Source organism: Aquila chrysaetos, chromosome 12, assembly GCF_900496995.4.
Source record: "Aquila chrysaetos chrysaetos chromosome 12, bAquChr1.4, whole genome shotgun sequence".
In the NCBI taxonomy this organism is placed as follows: Eukaryota; Metazoa; Chordata; class Aves; order Accipitriformes; family Accipitridae; genus Aquila; species Aquila chrysaetos.
The window spans coordinates 7,348,489-7,369,318 of NC_044015.1; the positions used below are offsets into that span (position 1 = coordinate 7,348,489).

At 55.3% G+C, this 20,830-nt stretch overlaps 3 protein-coding genes across 4 annotated transcripts in view; all 3 read left to right on the forward strand.

Annotated features, from left to right (window-relative positions):
• The window catches only part of NOTCH2 (notch receptor 2), an 88,708-nt gene extending 77,320 nt beyond the window's left edge, over positions 1–11,388 (forward strand). Inside the window, exons 29-33 of the mRNA XM_030032855.2 lie at positions 365–533; positions 5,322–5,623; positions 5,975–6,122; positions 6,634–6,731; positions 7,643–11,388. Coding sequence (XP_029888715.1) covers positions 365–533; positions 5,322–5,623; positions 5,975–6,122; positions 6,634–6,731; positions 7,643–8,986 — 2,061 coding nt within the window. The 3' untranslated portion in view covers positions 8,987–11,388. The remainder of the gene's footprint in view (positions 1–364; positions 534–5,321; positions 5,624–5,974; positions 6,123–6,633; positions 6,732–7,642) is intronic.
• Positions 11,389–13,210: 1,822 nt separating this feature from the next.
• Positions 13,211–15,989, forward strand: REG4 (regenerating family member 4). 2 transcript variants are annotated; one of them, XM_030033468.1, is made up of 6 exons: positions 13,211–13,417; positions 14,942–15,029; positions 15,149–15,246; positions 15,330–15,467; positions 15,547–15,652; positions 15,817–15,989. In XM_030033468.1, exons 2-6 carry the CDS (start codon positions 14,966–14,968, stop codon positions 15,888–15,890), a joined length of 480 nt encoding a protein of 159 aa, XP_029889328.1. In that variant the 5' UTR covers positions 13,211–13,417; positions 14,942–14,965; the 3' UTR covers positions 15,891–15,989. The 2 variants fall into 2 exon arrangements, with proteins under 2 accessions (XP_029889328.1, XP_029889327.1); XM_030033467.1 differs by having other exon boundaries at positions 13,365–13,417; positions 14,955–15,029.
• A 1,017-nt stretch (positions 15,990–17,006) lies between these two features.
• Positions 17,007–20,438, forward strand: HMGCS2 (3-hydroxy-3-methylglutaryl-CoA synthase 2). The gene is made up of 9 exons (XM_030034011.2): positions 17,007–17,142; positions 17,395–17,834; positions 18,110–18,235; positions 18,510–18,674; positions 18,745–18,913; positions 18,999–19,169; positions 19,680–19,786; positions 19,882–20,007; positions 20,104–20,438. The coding sequence occupies exons 1-9, from the start codon at positions 17,030–17,032 to the stop codon at positions 20,208–20,210; spliced, it is 1,524 nt and encodes a 507-aa protein (XP_029889871.1). The 5' UTR covers positions 17,007–17,029; the 3' UTR covers positions 20,211–20,438.
• The last annotated feature ends 392 nt before the right edge of the window (positions 20,439–20,830 follow it).

Genomic DNA, 20,830 nt, shown 5'->3' on the forward strand with positions numbered 1-20,830 from the left:
TTCCTGAGGAGCAAATCCTCAGGTTAACACTGCCACCACAGGCCAGAAGAGAAACCAGGTAACTTCTGTTCCAGTGTCCCCTCCCTACCCAGGCCCTGCTGCATCGGAAGGGAAGAGAAGGTTAATGGTAGTGTAATGTCTTGCCGTTCAGGCCTCATAACATATGGTGGGAGTGTGAAAGCTGAGAGTGCCAAGCAGCGGTAAACGGAGACCGTCATTAACTTAAAACAAATGAAAAAACCCACCAAAAAAACCCAATAAAAAACCACCAAACCCTAACAAAACTGAGAAAACCCCAAGAACTTCCAGTGTCTTTGGCCACTTGATGAGCATTTTGAAGCAACTGCTTGTTTCCTGTGTTCAGGCTGAGGATCAAGCCTTGCTCCCAGAAGGTGATGAGCAGATAGATCAGCGCCAGTGGACACAGCAGCACTTGGAGGCAGCAGACGTCTGTGGGAGCACGTCACTAGCCCTTACACCACCTCAAGCAGATCAAGAAGTGGATGTTCTGGATGTCAATGTCAGAGGGCCAGGTCAGTACTCTAAGTGTCCATGTGTTCTGCCAGCCAGCCACCGACCTCCCCTGTCTTCAATGACTGGGACTGCTAACGTTTAAAAATTATGTGGAGCATACAGGAACACCAGCAGAAATTTTCTGGTACTCAAGGAAAGCTCATGTGTGCTCCAGAAAAGAAAGCTGGAGAGATTGGATCATGGTCTGTAGCACATGGAATATCATGTAACCAGGAGGAGAAGATTTCACCTAGCAAGCACCTGTAGGAACTACAGCTATAGGATCTCCTTTATAACAATGCATGACTAAAAGATATTGTCAGAATGCCATTGTGGCAGAAATTTGGAATGCATAGTTGTGCTGGAAATAACACCCAGCTTCTCCGGCTGGATCACTGCAGAGATTTTTGCCAGACTTCATTAAGGACCAACTTACCAGGGTTTATACCTTAGGTGTCTGTTATCTGGGGTGGAAGCAAGGATGGCCTGTTCCTGAATAAGGTGACTTCTGGCAGACAGTATACTCTGATTAGCAGTTTGTGAGACACCTGTGCTGGAACAGAGCAGCAAGCAAACTTGTTAATTATTTTTTTTATTCACTGGTTTATATCCTCAGCTTAGGGTGATCAACTCATTGAATTCGTAACACAACTGTGAACTTTGAAGGAGACTTCCTTAACACTCACATGTGCACACAGGCTCGCTCTCTTTCAGTCTCAAATGACTAGATGCAGTAAGAATGCTGCTTTTTATAAGTGTAGCACTAAGGCTGTGTAACCTGGTAAGGGACTGGGTGGGTTACCTGGTAATAACTGATTCCTGTGTTCCGAGAGGAGAGAGTTGACCAAGAACTTTATCCTGGTCAGAAGAGCTGCAAGCATGGCTCTTGTTCATATGCAGAGAGGTGATTCTGATGATATTGCTGCAATTGCTTTTTATTGGATTTTGTGGGAATATTTCCATGCAATTTAATGATGACTGGACCCATTCTCTCTGTTCTCTTCTATTGTCTTTTCTGCTCATTGACCCGTTAGCTCTCCTAAATGCAAAGCACAGGGATGGAGGGATTTCTGTGTAACGAGTGTGAGAACATAAACCATCAGTTTCTGCCAAATTTAAGCTTTTCTTTATTTCCCCTATTGAAGCTTCTAGTTGTGTGGCAGGGTAAAAGCTTTCCAAGTGCAGGCAGGAACGTTCTTAAGACTTCAGACTGCTTATTTTCATGTTCACTCAAAGCTTTGTCCAGCAATAGCAGTGGAATAATACTGACCTGTGAGTTGCTTTCCTGCCATTCAGATGCAACTGGGAAGCTTGCAGCAAGCCGCTGTAAGCTATTCCCCTCTGTGGCATCAGAAGCAAGCAGCCGAGTTATTGTCAGGGGAAGAAATCGTTTTAAAAGTCTGAGAAGTGTTGGAGTAATGGGTTAGTAAGGAGGGGTAATATTCCGTGCAGTTAATGTAGCTATTCATCTGCCCTAGCCACCTTCCTCTTCCTTTGCAGGCAGAGGGAATAGGCACTTCTGAGAGGCAGTTCATCTCTGTCTCAAGCAGAAGTCTCCTGAAGACTAGATGGCTCACACTCCAGTAATGCTTCGCTGCCCCTAATTACAAAGGGCATTGAGGCTGACTAACTTGGGTGCAGGTGTCTGGGCTGGAGCCATCTGAATCTGGGTGAGTTAGATCCTGGCCACAGCTGCAGGTGGCAGGTAGAACAGTAGAGATCTTTTCTAGAGAGAGGAGAGGCAAGTTGAAACGCTTCAGTGTACCAACGGGTTGTTCCGTCTCTTAATCCAGCACCTTCTGCGGTCTCTCGCATTTAGGGGTATCCAAGAGGTCCAGCCTCCTACAGAAGTGTTGCCTAGAGACTTTGCTAGTGGGTTCTTTACATCCTAGCTTTCAGTATATTGTGCCTGTATGAGTCCTTCAGTTGTACCTGTCCAGTGAACTTCTGGCTTTACCATCTCGCTCTGAGTCTTACATTTACTCAGGGGCTGTCTTCTTGAAGGACAGCAAACAGAAGAGGTTTTATAAAATGCTGCTGTCACCTTTGTCTCCCTATGCTGTTCTCTGTGTGCCCCAGAGTGGTGAGGACATTCTTTTCACTGGAGTTACTGTGAGTGTGTAACCAGGGTAATGCAATCATAGGCATAACTGGTAACACCACCTATAATTAAAACCGATGAACTGTCCCTATTATATGCCCCTCTTTTTTCAGTTACTAAAACTTCAGTGGTTCAGACTGGAATTTTCCATGCTGTGTGTCTGCCTCCAGCTGGATCCTTTTGGGTTCTTTTCCAGCTATTTCAGAGAACAAGCTAGAAGGAGGCAAAAAGGCATTGTGTCTACGGCTTTTTTTTCTAGTAGTCCATCAAGCACTTAATTGTGACGGTCTAGCTGGATGTGCTTTTTGCTAGCCTCATAAAACTACCCGTGTGTGGCCAATTTACAAAGCTCTGAAAAGAGCTGCACATACCTGAGAGACATTTTGGAGGGTGGCAGCTAATTTTTCCAAGTATTTAATGCATACTATAGCCGTGTCCCTGAAGAGCAGCTAGGCATGATCTGTCCAGGACAACTGCAGTGACTGAGCAAGCAAGACTTTTCCTGCGAGTGTTTTTCCCAGGGCTGTGGTGCTGGAGAAAAGGAAAACTCCTTTCTGTGCTCCGTCTCTCTGCTCTTTGTGTCAGGGCAGTACAGAGGAGACCACAGCCTGACTTGAATACTGAGAAGTATTCATTTGGGACAAGGAAGCAGAGCCAGCAGTGGGAGGGAGAAGCACAAAAGGAGGTATAGCCATGGACAACAGGCAAGAGGGTCTGTAGATGGGACTGGATCTTGGAACTGAACCCAGGCCCATACGTCAACGCTTTGCTGCCGTCCAACAAATCCTGAGAAAGTAGCTCGGTGTAAACCTGTGTGTCCTGTGATTGTGAGCCACTAGGAGGAGCATGCATGCTGCTGCTGCCGCCAGCCTGCCTGGGGAGCAGACCTGGAGGCCACAGCCCTGATCTCTGCCGGTGCTCGACACTGTTCACTGTGGTAGAACGACAGATTTCTAGCAAGTTTTGGAATTGCCCTAAAATAGAGAGTCAGGAAAGCTAGGTGATCAGAAGTTGGGAAATGGGAGCAGAGCATTAGAGCTCTGTATATTATTTTCAGTAGGAGATCATCACCTTGTTTATCTGCATAGAATCCTAATTCTGCCATATGGCTTTCTGCAGGGCTTACACACTTCATTCAGTGCAGATAGTGCACTGTAGATCGAGAGTTGTGCAGGCAGGGAAGCTGTTGTCTGTAGGGTCTGGGAAGGTTGTCTGCTTGTCTGTGGAATAAATCAGGCGGTTGCTGAAAGATTGTGTTGAATTTCTGCTAGCAAGCCACACTGGAGAAGCAAAATTTGTGTTCACCTTTGCAGAGCTGCAGTGGGGTGCTTAGCACAGAGTGGTTCACTCCTGCTGCCATCTTAGTCCCTCTTACTTTCTAGGTGCCTATGATGTGTGTGAAGTAAAGCGGTAAAATCAGTAAGCAAGCATTAGCGTCTACAGTTGAAGTCCTTGGTTTTAGGTAGTGAATGTCTTGTAATGTTCAGAGTCTGCTGAAACTGAAGCACTTGGCATTTGATGGGTAGCTGAAAGTATGTGGAGATGTTCTAAATCTTGATTACACTGCATCAAGGGGGATATTAATAAGGGTGAAAAATCAGCAGCATGAGCTAGTCTTCCTGGACCGCCCTCTCTGATCAGCAGAGAGGGAAGTTCGTCCAAGGGAGCTAAGTTAAATTAGAGGTTTGGAGAAGCCTTTCCCCTTCCAGTGACAATGCAAGGATCCTGGTTGGATGAATGTGAATTTAGCCTTTGTGGATGTCCCATCAGTGTGAGCCCATCACTGGAGACTTGTGGAGAGACAGGAGCCCAGTATCTTCCAAAGCACTCGGACTGTGTGAGACTTCCAGCAGTTTATATCTGTGGGCAGTCCATGCTGCGATGGAGGGGTGTGTGGGGAACAAGGCATTGTGCATGTGTAGGATGCTACTGGTGCACCAGTGAATAATACTGGATTAGATCCTGTTCCATGGTCCCTTCCTATGTGGTGTACTTCTGTGAAAGTACGGAGTGTGCTTGATCAGTTTGTTTAGGGCTCTGGTCATGGACTTTACTAAAAGCAAGTTGAGGTTGGTTCAGGCACTCATCCTGGGGCATTTTTCAGCTTTCAGTGCTTGACCATCACAACTTCAGGGTCCTTCTCATGAAGACCTCGGTGTGTAATAGATATGAAGGCTTTTGTCTGCATTTCACTTCAGGTTAATATCTGCAAAATGCCACCAACGGTCAGTGGCTAGTTGTCAAATAGTTTTTCTCTGTCAATTGTTTCTTTTCCCCAGTTATGTGATTCGAACATCCACATGAATAGTTATACTTAGTGATCTGAAGTCTTTGATTTTTATAGACCTTGCTTCTCTCTAGGAATTTAGCTAGCCTTTACATTTTGAGGATTTTTTCCACTTTAGCAGCAAACTTTTTTTGTTTTATAATGATCTTACTTAATTGAGAAGTATCTAAGTTCTATTGGGGTTGCAGCAGGTATTAAAGTCCTGCTTGGAAGGAAAACAACTCACTAACTCTGTTGGGTTTAAGATAAGAGAAGAGGGTCTCTGTTAAAGTGACTGGTGAGATTTAACCCACGTCTGGGTTAAAGTGTCTGGAGGGATTGTCTGTAGCTGTAGGTGCTCAAGGGGAGAGAATTGTGAGAGGGTTTCCTTTCCTTTGCTGTAACCATCAGGTTACTATGATATCATCTCTTCTGTTGCAGATGGATGTACTCCGCTTATGTTGGCATCTCTGCGTGTGGGCAGCTCTGATATCAGCGAGGATGATGAGGATGCAGAAGATTCCTCAGCGAATATAATAACAGATTTGATCTATCAAGGTGCCAACCTGCAGGCCCAAACAGACCGCACTGGGGAGATGGCACTGCATTTAGCAGCCCGTTACTCAAGAGCAGATGCTGCGAAACGTTTATTGGATGCTGGTGCAGATGCTAATGCACGGGACAACATGGGACGGACTCCCCTGCATGCAGCTGTAGCTGCTGATGCCCAGGGTGTCTTCCAGGTACAGCAATTGAAGAACCTCTTTTAGAGTAGCTGTGCTCTGTAATTATATAAGCCTGCTCAAGCTGCGCTCTGTCCACTCACAGCCTTGCTCTCATGCCTTCCACAGTGTGATGGCCAGGCAAAACTGTATTTTACATCCAGTTTCCTCAGGTATTAATAGCTTGAAGAACTCAGCACGCGTGAATCATCTGGCATGTATTTATTTTGCCTCTGTCACCTATTATCTGGGTCCTTGCATTTCAGTGCTCAGGCTGCTTTTTCATTATAAAGTTTCTCTTCAGTTTCTGCCAAATCCTCAGTTTTGGTCTGTAGCAGTATTGAAGAAAATTTGTCTTCCCTTGTTGTCCAGATCCTGATCCGAAACAGAGTGACAGACTTGGATGCTCGGATGAATGATGGAACGACCCCGTTGATTCTGGCTGCACGTCTGGCTGTGGAAGGAATGGTGGCCGAGCTAATTAATTGCCAGGCAGATGTGAACGCCGTAGATGACCACGGTAATGTGAACACAACACACTGGGCTAGGCAAATATTTGTCATGGTGCAAGCAAGGAGGGGTGGGCTTCTGCTCTCCGGGAGCGTGGGCTGCTCATAAATTCTGTAGCTAAATCAGACACTAGGCTCCCCTGCGGAAGTCCTCCCATCGGTAATAGACTGCAGGCTGCTGCATGGTGCCTTGGCTAGACAGTCCTGGAAGAGAAGCAGAAGAAATATGGGGTTGGATATGCTGGGATTTTCTGGACTGCAGACATGACTCTGTGGATAGGTTATTTAAAAAATAAAAGTAAAAAAATCCCAGAGCAAGTGCCAAAAGTCCCACTGCATCTTGGTAACATAGGGGTCTGCCACAGCATGGTGATTTCCGAAGTGTTAACATGACTTCAGGACATGTTCACGTGCTGTGAGCTGCGCTGCAGTTGCTTTCTTCCCTCAGTCTACTCTGTCCATCTTGGTGCTTTAGAAAATAGTTCCTGGGTTTGTTACTGAAGTTATTGGGTTTCCCTGCAGGTAAATCCGCTCTTCACTGGGCTGCTGCTGTCAACAACGTGGAAGCAACACTAGTGCTGCTGAAAAACGGAGCCAACAGAGACATGCAGGATAACAAGGTACAGTTTGGCTGTGCTCAGCATGGCTGTGCTTCCTAACTCAAAGTATCTCTTTGCTGTTGGTAGTGAACTAAGTTCAGATTTTCTAAACTGGGTGCTCAGTGCGGGTCTTCCAAACCCAGACTGTGACTGGAACTCTCCCCAAGTGCTGGATGTCTTGTAGGATTTCCGATATAGGAGAGCAATTCTCTTCCTTGTTTGGCCAAGTCCTGGGCGTCAATGCTGTCCTGCTTTTCTGGCAGAAAAAGAGTGCAGTACACAGTCAATGGTGTGTGAGAGCACGAGGGTGAAGTGCTGCTGGTGTCAAGCAGCTGGATTCCGGTCAGCAGAGACACAGATCTGGCAGCACAGCAGCAGTCACATCCTGTCACATTTCCAAGGATGTCAGTGAAGGGTGGATATGGGGGAAAGGCCCCTCTGAGAGACAGTCTGCACTGTGCAGACTTCCTGTAGCTTCACTGTTAGTTTTTGCTGTGTCTTAGTCCTTGATTTCTTTCCTCTGCCTGGGGTTTATTTTTTGGATTATTATGTATTGCTCAGTGGATTTTAGAGCTATCAACAAGCTGCAGTTTTTTACTGGGCTGGTTTAGTCCTTTATACCTTTCTCCCATAGGGGACAATGGGAGAAAGGCACCAGGTGGTTTCACAGTATCTCCAAGGACCCATGGCAGAATAGCGCACTCCTGGTAGGATAGTTTAGCCTGTGTGCTCCACTGCCATTTATGAAATCATCCCCTGTAATCCGCCTTTTTCAATGGGCACCTGTCAGGGTGGGTCGTTCTTGGAGACAATTAATGCAACACTGCATTAAACAGTGCTTCCAGGTGTTGCCACACCATTAAGGGAGTGTTAGCTGTAAGTCAGTCCCCCCACAGCAAAGCCGCTAAAATACTTATTCTTTGTGTTTTCAGGAAGAGACACCGCTCTTCCTTGCTGCTCGGGAAGGCAGTTTCGAAGCAGCAAAAATCTTGCTGGACCATTTTGCCAATCGAGACATCACGGACCACATGGACCGCCTGCCCCGAGATGTGGCCCAGGACCGGATGCACCACGACATAGTGCAGCTTCTCAACGAGTACAATGTGGCGCACAGCCCCGCTGGGCACCCTGGTGCCATGCTGAACTCTGCCCTCTCCCCGGTCATCTGTGGCCCGAATAGGTCCTTCCTCAATCTGAAGCATGCTTCATTAAGCAAGAAGTCACGAAAACCGAATGCCAAAGGCATCATGCCCACAAACCTCACCAAAGATGCGAAGAGGAGAAGGAAGAAGTCCCTCAGTGAGAGCAAAGGGCAGTTTTCGGAGAGCTCAGTGACCCTGTCACCAGTTGATTCCCTAGAATCGCCCCATGCTTTTGCATCCGAGCCAACGTCATCTCCCGTGATGCCGTCGCCGGGGGTGTTACACTCGTCGCCCAGCTCACTGCTGACTGCTCCGTCTGTGCAGGCCGCGCACACGATGTCCTTCTCCAACCTCCATGAGATGCAGCCCTTAGGACGTGGATCCAGCACGGTGCTCCCGTCCGTCAGCCAGCTGCTTTCGCAGCACAGAACCACCCCTCCTAACAGTGGGCTTGGCAGGCTCCGGCCAGCCAACGTTTCCACCGAGTGGATGAACCGTATGGAGGTGAACGAGTCCCAGTACAATGAGATGTTTGGCATGGTGCCGCAGGTGATGCATTCACACCCCAGTGTTTCTCAGCAGAGCGGTTTGGTTCAAGCAGATACAAAGCATATGGGAGTGTCCAGGGAGTCTCTGCCCCCTATCATGACTTTCCAGCTGGTTCCCAAGGGCGGCATAAACCAGCAAGCACTGCCACAGCAGGCCCAGTCAAACTGCGCTCAGAACATGGCTGGTCCTCTTAGCTCCATGTACCAGCTACCGGATTTAGCTCAGCTGCCCAGCGCCTCATTCTCCATGGCTGCCATCCCTCAGCAGGACGGGCAAGTGGCTCAGACGGTCCTCCCGGCCTACCACCAGTTCCAGAGCTCGATGGGAAAGTACCCCACACCTCCCTCACAGCACAGCTGCTACTCCTCGGCCACAGAACGGACTCCTAGCCACAACCGGCACTTACAAGGGGAGCACCCGTACCTGACTCCATCGCCCGAATCTCCAGACCAGTGGTCAAGCTCCTCTCCGCACTCAGCCTCTGACTGGTCTGATGTGGCAACCAGTCCCAGTAACAACCAGCGCGGGCCGGCGGCCGCTCACATGACAGAGCAGCAGCGGAACAACATGCAGGTGTATGCCTGAAGGCTGGCCAAGGTGATGCCCGATTAAAGTGGACTCCAGAACTCATGAAGGTCTTCCAGGATGGAAATGAAGAACCATTTTAGTATCCAAGAGTCTTAATGAGCCCAGGCTGTTCTTTCCTTGGAGGGACTGTGGTCGCTGTAGGCTTGTATGCTTTTATGCTAAACAGAGAACTGTAGAAGCTGGTGATGGAGACGACCAGCTGGGTCACTTCTAACCAACTCCCGTGCACCTTGGGTGTGATTGCTGTCTGCACTGGACTCCAGTCTGCTTTTAAATACGTTCCACCATTTCTCTGGGGAGACACCTCTTCAGCTTAATGCCTCTCATGGTCGTTTCTCCAGAAATTTAGCCAAAACCAGCTTTGTATCCTTATTTTGATACTCCTCCTGTTACCCACATAACCTCTCTCTGAAGCACCTTCTACTAGTTCTCCTCGAGTTCAAGTTGCCTTGTCTTGACACAGCTCAGAGCTGCACCCACATTCCCAGACCCCTCCTTCCCTCGGCCCCTCTTGCTCAGCAAGCGAGCCGGACTTCCCAAAACACCTGCAGGTCAAGTGACACCTTCTGTCACGCAGCTTCACCTTTACCTCTTCAAGAGTCTTTGTCTTATACAGACCCACTAACACCCCTTAGTGTTCTCACTGCCTGCCCCCCAGGTATTATGAGATTATATATACATATAGTCTTCTCTTAGGTTTTGGGTTTGGTTTTTTTTTTCCCCCTCCCGAAAACGCTGGTCTGACCTGGTCTTCCCCCCATGGTGTCCTGTAGGCACATCTCTCCCGTGTTGTATGTCTTCCCTGAGACACACCTGACCATTTTGACACACTACCCTCCCCGTGCCCCCGTCCTACCAGGTGTGTCCGTGACCGCCTTCACGGGCTCCCATGCCGGAAGAGGTGCCCTACAACCGATACAGGCCTTTTGGGAAGCTCTTGGGATGAGCGTGAACGTTTCAAAACCTGGTAACACAAGCTCCCAGCGTTCTTGCACAGTACTCCCCTCCCCTCCATCCAAGGGTGGCTGTGTGTCCTGTGTCCTGTCCTCCATATACCATATGCTGCCTCTTTATGGTATTATCAGAAGTGTCAAGGACGTCGTTACATGTTTGCAGTGTGCGTCCTTCTCCATCAGGAACGGCGTCCAGCCCTTTGGAAAGTGTCCCTTTTGCTCCAGCCCTGGGACAGGGCTGCCTTGTCTTCCCCTCCCAGCAAGGAGGCTGCAGCACTGACTCCTGAGCAGGCTTCCAGCAGCAGCAGCAGCAGTGTGCCTGAAGCCAGGAGCTGGGCTTAAGTGGCAGACCAAATAGCTCAGAAACGGTTGCCTAATGCAGTTTGATTAACAGGTTTGGGGCTGTCCTCTGCTCTCAACTTCAGCCTGCACCGCGATTTCCCAGCTGAGGTGCCCCATGTGCTCTGTGGGACGGTAGTGCCATTTGTACTGCAGCTCCCCCGATATTTTTGGAGTTACGGAAGCCAGCTGTCGCTGACCTTAGACAAACAGCTGCTCTTTCTGCTTTGTCCGCAAGAGTAATGCTTCCCTGAAGGGCTCTGAACCAGTCAGCAGCCAAAGTGAACGTTTCTGGGGATGGTTTGCTCCTACCTCTTCGGGGGAACCCTACAGACACGCGTTCCAAAGAGATCAGGGCTGTTGACTGCTGCCAAAGGACAGAGAAGGCCGCTCCCCTCTGAGCAGCGGCCACTCAGCATCCTACCATGTACAGTATTTTTTCTGATGTTTCTTTCCATTCTAATCAAGCGTAAAAGCTTTTTCTTTCGATGCGACTCAATGGTACATGAAGGCAGAGCCTCAGGAGGAGCTGGTTCCCGGGGCTGTCGTTTCAGGCTGAAGTTTTTAATTCTGAAGTTACTGCTTTTTATGACGCACACAGCGTTCCCCAGCATGCTCGCTGCAGTGTGTCCTGTGAAGTTTAGCTGCAACTGACTGAGATCTCCAGGCAGGAGCCCGCAAGCTCCTGGAGGTCTGTCCAGGTACATGTTTCACTGCAAATAATGAAGTGTTGCTACATTGATGCTAAAGAAACAAAGGGCTTTTCCTCGTTAGCCCCAAATAACCAAGTGCCTTTTTATATATGTGGCTACCTTTTACAAGATGAGTGCTTTCTATGGAATGAAGCCAGTTTCGTGCCTGGCGTGTTAATACGATGGCCCTCTGCCTGCCTTTTTTTTTTTTAACTACTTGTAAAGATAATATCTCCTTAAGGTGGTATTTTATCTCATAAGTTGTAGAGTAACCATTCACACAGCAGCATTTTCCTATATTAATAATGGAAAATATTTGCTTATTTTTACATTTTTTATAAAAGTCTTTTATGAAAATAGTTGCTGCAAAATGTATAAGCAATTTTTATCCCCAGAATAAAGAGTATGTGCCCAGTGTCTGTGTGCCGCTGTTTTCATTTGTCTTCCTGGCTATCGCGGCACAGCCACTGGATTATAAACGAATCATCGGTGTTCAATAGCTGTTCAGACCCCTGGCAAGGGAGGACTTGTTAGGACCTCCACAGTCCATGTCAGGAGAGAGCTTCTGGGGATCAAGGGTGCTCTGTGCTGTGGCTCAGCAACGCTCCTGGAGGTCTGTCCAGGTACGTGTTTCACTGCAGGTAATAAAGTGTTGCTACCTCGGGCCTTTTTGAGATGCTTTGAATAAGAGCTCTCGCTTGCCTGGGAGTCTGAGAGCCAGAGAAGGGCTGGGGCTTTTGTGTGGCTTTTAGAAAGGTTGTGAGCAAGCGTGGGTCAGGCGGTGATTAGTGGAGCTGTGGATTCCCTTGCCCTTTCAGGTCCTGCTTGCTTCCCTGGGCTGTTCACCACTGTTCTTCCAGCTGGGAGGAGGACCCTAATCCATGGAGCTGAGGCTGCCTCCCTGGCTTTGGCTTGGCAGCTGGTGCATGAAGATGTGCAATTCTGCAGCCTCTGAAACAGGGAATCACGGCTCCTCCGTGCTGGTTTCAGACTTGAAAAGTTTGACTTGAACAATTGGAGAACAAACTGACAATGGCTGCCTTCCTGTATTTTGAGCAGGGAGGTGCCGCTGAAGGGTTGGGCTCCACTAGTGCTCACCTGGCCTGTTTCCAGCTCTCACTGCAGACTTGGATGGAGCCAGTAGCTGAATTATGATACCTAGCAGGGAAAAAGCTGCTGGGGGCATTTTAAGGGTTTAATATTCAAACAGCGCAGCTCCTTTATCTTCTAGTAGAGCCAGCTTGGCAAATACAAACCTCCTGGAGGTTTTCATCCATGTTCTACCACAGGTTGCACTTCTGTGCCAAAGTTTAGCGAACTCTGCTGTGTCTCTGGCACAGCTGCGTCAAGTTTGCTGGTGCTCAGGCTAAGACTTGAAACTGCCTTTCCTCGGGGACGGCACATGCCTCTTCCCCTGCCCGGGATGACGAGGGGCTTGTGAAAACTTGTGTTGCATCCAAATAAGCCTAATTGAACCAGCCAGGCAGGGAGCTGGGGCATCCCTTATCTAACTGAGGAGTAATGGAGTAGCCTCAGGCTCCTTTGGGGAACATTTTCATGGTTTTTCATAAACAAGGGTGGAGTCCTGTCTTTTGGGGGGTTGCTGTGTTTAAAGGGTTTCCCCATTAGTCAGAGTGGCTGATCTCCTCTGTGAGGTTGTTTCTTTCAGGAGAAACGATAGCAGGCAGCAGCTGTGTTTGGACACAAGACGGCTTATCCCTTTGATCCCGGAGGGTGCCTAGCAAGCTGGCTGAGCCTTCAGAGGTCTCGGGAAGCAGCGGCAGCTGTATCCCGGCTGTGTGGGCAGAGGAGGGTCTGCTCCTCCTCCCTCCCCAGGGCAAAAGCCAGACCTGCCTCTGCACGCTGGTGTGGAGCTGCTCCCCGTGGGTGTAGCAGCACTCACTGGCTGCGTGTTTTGGTAAATGCTGCCACAAAGGAGCTGTGGGAGATCCCTGGGGGACGTGGCTTGAGCCTGACAGCCAGAAGTAACAGCTTCAGCCAGCAACAAGCCCTCCATGTTGGGGGAAGCAGGACTAAGCTCTGGGGCTGGATCCTCCGCGGGTAGCTGCCTCTTGGGTAGCTCCCAATGGTCTCCTCCAAGCGTTTTCGAGAGGGCTGGGGGAAGGAGAGCCTGGCATTGGCCGTAGCTGGCAGCGGCAGGGTGCTGGGCAGGAGCTGGCAGCTTTGCGGGAGGCTACGGGACAGGCGGCGGGGAAGAGTTTTCGAAGCTGCTTCGGTATGTTAGGAGCCAGCGAAGCGATGCTCCGGAGCAGCGCGGTGGAAGCAGTAGGGTAGATGAGCTTCAGCCGCCTCCCGCCAGCGCAAGAGGACACCCCGGGGTGAGGAGCGAGGGCCGTGACGGAGGGCTCCGGCTGCTGGGCCCAGGGGCAGCCCACCTCTGCAGCTCCGTGCCAGCAGCAGCCTCCGTAGGGCCAGGTCTGCAGGTACCCCACATGGGGCAGGGGCGGCGGGGGGCTGCTGCTGCAGGGCCTGCCCCTTCCTCCTGGAGGGACGCAGAACTTGACGAAGCCCTGCGTCACTGCTGGGCGTGGGGGCCGGGCACCCCCACCGCTATCTGATGGTGCCCGCCAGCCCCCGGCCGCAGGCTGTTCCCACATCCCCGCGTCCTGCATCCTGCTGACAAACATCCCCAGGCAGTTCAAACAAGGGCGGTGTGTGGGTGACGCATCACGGAACCGGGCAGGGTGCGGGACCCGGCTGGGTGCCATCCCTCGGCCGGGGATGCGGGCAACGCCGACGGGTGGTACCCACAGCCTGGCCGCTCGCCACAGGGATGCTCCGGCCGGGATGAGGGCAGCCTGTCCTGGGGCTCACCCCTGCCAGCCCCCAGTCCAGCCAGGGCTGGGCCGGTGAGCATCCCTGCCTGGTGCCAGGCTGCTCTCTGCCACAAGGTTATCTCTGTGTTTGCATTAGTAATTAACACTAATTGCAGGGGGTTTATTGACCAACTAGGAGAGGTTCTTCCTGCCTTTTCTGGAAAGATGTTGAATGCAAACAGAGCAGAGATCTGGGCAGCTTTCCAGCAAAGTGGGGGGGATGGAGGGGAATCAGCAGTAAGATTTTTATGGTGGGAATCACCTGAGCTGGGCAAACACTGATGCTGGTGAGCACCGGGCTATAAAGGGCAGCTCCTCTCCTCTCCTCTCCTGGCCACCCACCAGAAGCCGTTATTCTTCCCGATCTCTGGACAGCAGGTGAGGAAGGGGACCCTCACAGGACGGCTGGGGCCTCGGGATGCTCCGAGGTGGCTTGTGGGTGAACAGGAGCCCGTCCCAGCCCTGGCAGCTCCCAGGGGAGCTGAGCGCTGCCCTTGCTGGATGGGGCAGGCTGCAACGATGCAGTTTTCAGCCCTGTGTTGACTTTTGTCGCTGCTTCTTTGAGGGGAAGACGAGCTGAGTCTGCAAATCGTCCCCGGTGCCCGGGGATTAGCCCAGATAAAGGGGAACTGCGCTGATGTGGCCGATTTGCCTCCCCTGCCTGAGTCTGGCAGCGCTATGAGCTCGGGGAGCGAAATCGATGCTGTGCACGTAGTCCCCGCAGCCCTACCGGCCCCGGCTCTGCCTGTGCCATTGCTGCTGCTGCCCGATGCCAGGGCTGGGCTGGGGTCCCCCCACCTGTGCCCATGGCAGTGCTCTCCCCATATCCCCACAGAGCAGCTTGGCTCACCCAGATGCCTCCCACCGAGGCTGGGACTGGTGGGGTCGGGACACCCCAGCACTAGTGTGGGCTGGGGACCCCAAGCCGTGCCTGGAGGATGGGATGCGGGCACGGAGCTGTGACCTGTGCCAGGGAGGGGAGAGGGAGGCACAGCCCCCGGGGCTGCCATCTTCTCCAGACAGCTGAAAGGGGCCAGATTCGGTCCACAGCAGGGCGGGTTTGCAGCCTCTGGGCACAAGCAGCACCCCCTGTCCCCGAGGGACCTGCTGTGAGCCCCCGAGCTCTTACAGGGGACACTTCCAGGAGCAAGGAGGATGGTGGCAACGGCCAGACTCGTCCTCCTGCTGCTGGGCTGCGTGGGGCTCCTGCGGCCGGCCGGTGAGTCCCACGACTTGGGGGGGCAGCCGCATTCGCAGCGGGGCTAGGAGGGAGCCGCGCTCCTCTCCGGCCAGCGACGCCGGCTGTCCCCCACCTCTCCCCACGCTCTCCCTTCACAGGCTCCCGGTACGTAAGCTACTGCCCCAAGGGCTGGTCCTACTACAAGCTCAGCTGCTTCGGGTACTTCCGTCAGCCCCGGAGCTGGGACGAGGCCGAGGTAAGCCCACCGGGGTACGCAGGCGGTCGGGCACCCCCCCCCGTCTCCCAGGGGTGCCCCGGCACTGACGGCTCTCCCCGCAGAGGCAGTGCCAGAGCAAACACCCCGGTGCCCACCTGGCCTGGGTGGAGGAGCCCCGGGAGGCGGCCACCCTGCAGAGACTCATCTCCTACTACCAGCGCGTGAAGCCCGTCTGGCTCGGCCTCCGCTACAGGCAGGAGGTGAGGCGGAGGGTGGCAGGGGGGGGGGGGGGGGGGGCAGCGGGGCCATGTCTTTGACCCCCCCCTCTTCCCTCCACAGAGCCAGGCCTGGCAGTGGGCGAGTGGGGACAAGTACAGCATCGCCAGCGGGCTGGCTGGGAGCGGTGCCCACGGGGGGACCTGCGGCATGCTGACCCACCTCAGCGGTGAGTGCCCGGACCCCGCGTCCACCTCCAGCGCTCAGTCTTGGCCGGTGTCCCCCCTTCCTCCTTCTCCGGGTCCCATCCCTGCGGGGGGCTGCGGCAAGCAGAGCTGGTGCCCCTGTCCTCGCCGTGGCCCCCAGCCAACCCCTGGCCCATCTCTCCGGCAGGCTTCGCCCTGTGGTCCAGCGCCAACTGCACCCAGCAGCATCACTACATCTGCAAGTTCACCCCCTTGCACTGAGCACAGCCCCTGGGTGACCCCGCACGGGCGATGTTCCTCCCTTGCCACCTCCGCTCCTTTCCCTCCAACTCCTAAAAATACATCTATAAAAAAAGAAGCATGCAAGTGGTGTGTGAGCTTGGTGCTGGTGCAAAGCCCTGGGCCGGTCTAGGCGAGGGAGAGACAGGTGCTGCAGCGGCTCTCCGAGCTTCGCAGCTTCTGGGGGCTTCCGTGCTGCCAGTGGTGGCGGAGCTGTTTGGGGGCAAGTCCCCGGGAGCCGCGGGGCTGGTGGCTCTCCCGGCCGGCCGCTCGTGTTTGCTCATCCCCAGCCCTCTGGTGCCAAATGGGACAGGTGTCCCTGGGGTGCAGGTGGGGTGGACAGGAGTGTCCCCACGGTGCAGGCACGGAGGAGACCTGGGGCGCAGATGTGGGTGGGGATGGGAGCTGTCGTGCGTGTGCCCCCCCCCCCCCCCCGGTGCAGAGGGCTCCGCAGGGGTCCCGGGAGTGCGATGCTGCCCCATGGCCATGTTGACAGCAGCACCGGGACCAAAGGTCCCTTCTTGTGTCACCACAGTATTGCCACAGGCATCACGTGGTTGTTTGCTCGGCTGTTTTGAAGATGGCTCTGCCCCCACCCAGCTCATGGGTTTTTTCCTTCTTGGAGCCACAGCACGTGACAGAGGTGGACCGCGTCCCGGACGGCACGGATGGTGCCGGCACCAAAGCCCCAGCCACCCTCTGCTCCCTCCCTGGGACCACAGGGCCGGTCAGAGAGGCCACACAGCACCTCACACGCCGCGCAGTGACCGCAGCCATGCCGGTGAGCCACGGGTACCGGAGCTGCCGCCGCCACCGCACGGCACGGGGAGCCGGGGCTGCGGGAGAGCCCGTTCCGTTGCTCAGCCCCAGCTCCAGCCGAGCACGTCCCCGGGCTTTGGGGCACAAGACAGAGACGTCTTGCAAGTTCCCCCTCCAAAGCCAGCGCTTACTCTGCTGTCCCTGTCGCGTTGGCTGGCGCTAGGTGACCTTTGAGCGCCGGGGTCCGGCATGCTGATAAGGGCCAGGAGGGCTGTGCCATGCCGCCCGCGCAGTTTATAAAAGCACCACGCAAGGTCCGTCCTGCCGTCTGTCCCTCTGTTCGTGCAGCGGCTGGGGCGAAGATGCTGCGCTTGGTCGGCCGCGCCGCACGCTGCTGGGGGGCAAGGCGGGCACCACCAGGGCCAGAGCGGGCACCCAGGGGGGGCCAGCACCCCATGGCCGTGCAGAGGGCATGGTGAGCATCCACACGGGTTGGATGGGGTGGAGGCATAACCGGGGGGGTCGGGGAGCTGGCAGTGCTCTTAAACCTTGCTGGGGAAGGGGATGCTCTCCCTCCTCCCCGCAGCGCTGCTGGGCACAGGGAACCAGCAGGGATTTGGGATGCTCACAGCCTGGGGTGCTCGCTGGTGGCATCTCCCCGGGGCCACCGCCTGTCCCCGAAGCTCGGGGCCACCGCAGGACTGTCGCCGCTCCCTCTGCCCCGCAGCCTCTCCAGCGCCGCCGGGACGGGCACCTGGCCCAAGGATGTGGGCATCCTGGCGCTGGAAGTGTACTTCCCCGCCCAGTACGTGGAGCAGGAGGAGCTGGAGCGGTACGACGGCGTAGAGGCCGGCAAGTACACGCGGGGCTTGGGCCAGCAGCAGATGGGCTTCTGCGCCGCCCACGAGGACATCAACTCCCTGTGCCTGACGGTGGTGCAGCGGCTGGTGGAGCGCGGGCGGCTCTCCTGGGATGCCATCGGCCGCCTGGAGGTGGGCACCGAGACCGTCATCGACAAGTCTAAGGCCGTCAAGACCGTCCTCATGCAGCTTTTCCACGACTCGGGCAACACTGACGTGGAGGGCATCGACACCACCAACGCCTGCTACGGGGGCACGGCCTCACTCTTCAACGCGGCCTCCTGGGTGGAATCCAGTGCTTGGGATGGTGGGTGTGGACAGGGATTGTGCCGTGAGGATGGGGCGGCTGGATGTTGGGTGGGTTCCATGGGATGGGAGGAGGAGGCAAGAGGTGGCCTGAAACCCAAAGATGTTCTGGCAAGCCTCAAAGGGAGCTGCTGCCCCTCCAAACTCTCCATGACCCCTGTTTCTTGCCCACCTTGGCCATGACACGTGGCAGCATGGGGATGGGAGTACATGAGGGCCATGGGATGGAGGCTCCCGCCTGCTGACGGCCCCGCTGGCCCCCCTGTTCTCCCCCAGGTCGCTACGCTGTGGTGGTATGTGGAGACATCGCCGTCTATGCCACGGGGAACGCGCGGCCCACGGGAGGTGCCGGTGCCATCGCCATGCTGGTGGGACCCAATGCCCCGCTGGTGCTGGAGAGAGGTCAGTGTCATGAGACCCTGGGGATGGCGAGCTGATGGGTGCTGTCTCTGGGTACCATACATCCATGTCCCAGCCCCAGACAGAGCTGCTCAGCTCCAGCAGTACCGGCTCTGCCGGCCCTGGTGGCTGCCCGGTGCTGGGGACCCCAGGATCCCGGTTGGCCACGTCCCTCTGGGCACCACAGAGCGACCCAGGGAGGCTGGCGGATGGGTGCTTGCATTCCGGCTGGGACCCCCCAACGCTCCCCAACAGCTGGCTCTCCCCGTTTCCCCAGGCCTGCGGGGAACTCACATGGAGCACGCCTATGACTTCTACAAGCCGGACCTGGCCTCCGAGTACCCGGTGGTGGACGGGCAGCTCTCTATCCAGTGCTACCTGCGGGCGCTGGACCGCTGCTACGCCGTGTACCGCCGGAAGGCGGAGAGCCAGTGGCAGCAGGGTAAGCGGTGGCACCCCCGGGGTGCCCGTGCCATCCCACTGGATGCTGACGGCCCCACGTTGCCTTCCAGCTGGCATCCAGCGGCCCTTCACCCTCGATGACTTCAAGTTCATCATCTTCCACACGCCCTTCTGCAAGCTGGTGCAGAAGTCTGTGGGGCGGCTGCTGCTGAATGATTTCTTGGCCACCCCCAACCCTGACACTGCCACCGGCCTCTACAAGGGGCTGCAGCCCTTTCGGTGGGTCCCCACGCCGTGTCCCCCATCCCCTAGCCCAGCCGGGGACGTGCCCATGTGGGGTTCGAGCCGGCCTCTCTCTGGGCAGCGGCGTGAAGCTGGAGGACACCTACACCAGCAAGGAGGTGGAGAAGGCGTTCCAGGCGGCCAGCCAGGACATCTTCAACCAGAAGACCAAGCCCTCCCTGCTCCTCTCCTCCCGCAATGGCAACATGTACACACCTTCCATGTATGGCTGCCTGGCCTCCCTCCTGGCGCAGTGAGTCCCCAAAAAAGCTGGCACGGGTGGGGAGGAGGTCATTTCAGGGAGGGCAGCCCCTGGCCTGGCTAGCTGTGGGTGCAGGTGCCAGGACTCATCCCTTGCACCCAGCAGAGACCTGACACTTTCATCGCACATAACCCCCGGTGTTGATGCATCCCGCTCCACGCCATCTCCCTGCCAGCCTTTTCATACCAGCTCACTGGAGCTGGGCTGGCACATAAAGCCCTTCTGTTGGCACCGGGAGGATGAAAACCCCGTTGTCATGCTCGGCAGAATGGCTGACCCCGCAGCAAAAGAGCCGTGGGAACAGCCAGGCACTGGGGGGGACAAAAGCCTCGTCCTGGGGCTCCCCAGCACCACCACACTCCAGGGCCATGCAGCCCCGAGTCCCAGGACCCCCCTGCCTGCAAAGGGGGCAGGAGGCAGCCCCCTGCACCGACCCCACAGTCTCCCACCCCCCACCTCCAGCCCCAAATCTCCTCTAATCCTCCTAACCCCTTGCTGCAGGTCCTCGGCGCAGGACCTGGCTGGCTCCCGGATCGGCGCCTTCTCCTACGGCTCAGGGCTGGCCGCCAGCATGTTCTCCCTCCGCGTCTCGCAGGATGCGGCCCCAGGTGAGCCCCACGGGTGAGGGGGGCCGGGAAGGGAGAGCAGTGTGGGGCCAGGGCCGTCAGCAGTGCCGTCTCACCCGGCGGGTGCCCATCGCCAGGCTCGCCCCTGGACAAGCTGGTCTCCAGCCTGGCTGACCTGCCGGCTCGCCTGGATGCCCGCAAGCGCGTGGCCCCGCAGGACTTTGCCAAGATCATGAAGCAGCGGGAGGAAACCCATCACTTGGGTGAGTTGGGGCAAGGCGATGCGACACACTTCGCTCCCCCCTGCCCCCCGCCAGGACCCCACGGACCCCCTGAGCATCACCACCCTCTCCCTGCAGCCGACCACGCTCCCCACGGCTCTCAGGCGGATCTCTTCCCCGGCACCTGGTATCTGACGCGGGTGGATGCCAAGTACCGCCGGGAATATGCCAGGAAGCCCGTCTAGCGGGGAGCGGAGCGGTAAGCCCTGGAGAAGGGGATGCTCTCCTCCCCACCGGCATCCCTGCTCACCCCCCAAATCCGGGGCTGGCCTCTGCGGCAAACCTCACCTTGGATGGCCGGGAAGTGGCCAGCGGCGCCTCGGGCCCTGGAGCTGGTGGAGACAGTGGCTGGCGTTTTCTGCAAACGCCTGGGCGGCGGCGGGGAATAAAGGCACGGATGAGAGGGGGCAGCAGCCTGGCTCTGGCTCCTGGTCACTAGTGGTCCCCTCAACCACTGCGGGGCTAGATTGCGGCCCCTTACAGGATTTATCCCATGGGTACCCAACGTGGCCATCTGCCCCGTTGTAGACATGCCTCAGTACCCCGCTTTCCCCATGATGGGAGCATGCCCTGACGTTTTGGGGGACCCAAGTAATGCCCAGTCTCCAGTTTGGGGGTGGTAAGGTGCCATTTTCACGGTGACATCGGTAAATTGAAACATCCCCATGGGAACACCCAGGGGGCAGGAGGGGACAGGCGATGCAGGGGCTCACGGGAGGGCTCAGCCCCCCTTGGATCGCTGCCTGCTCTCTGGGCTATGTCCCAGCACAGGACGGTGGCCGGATGGGACCTCGACGGGGCCACA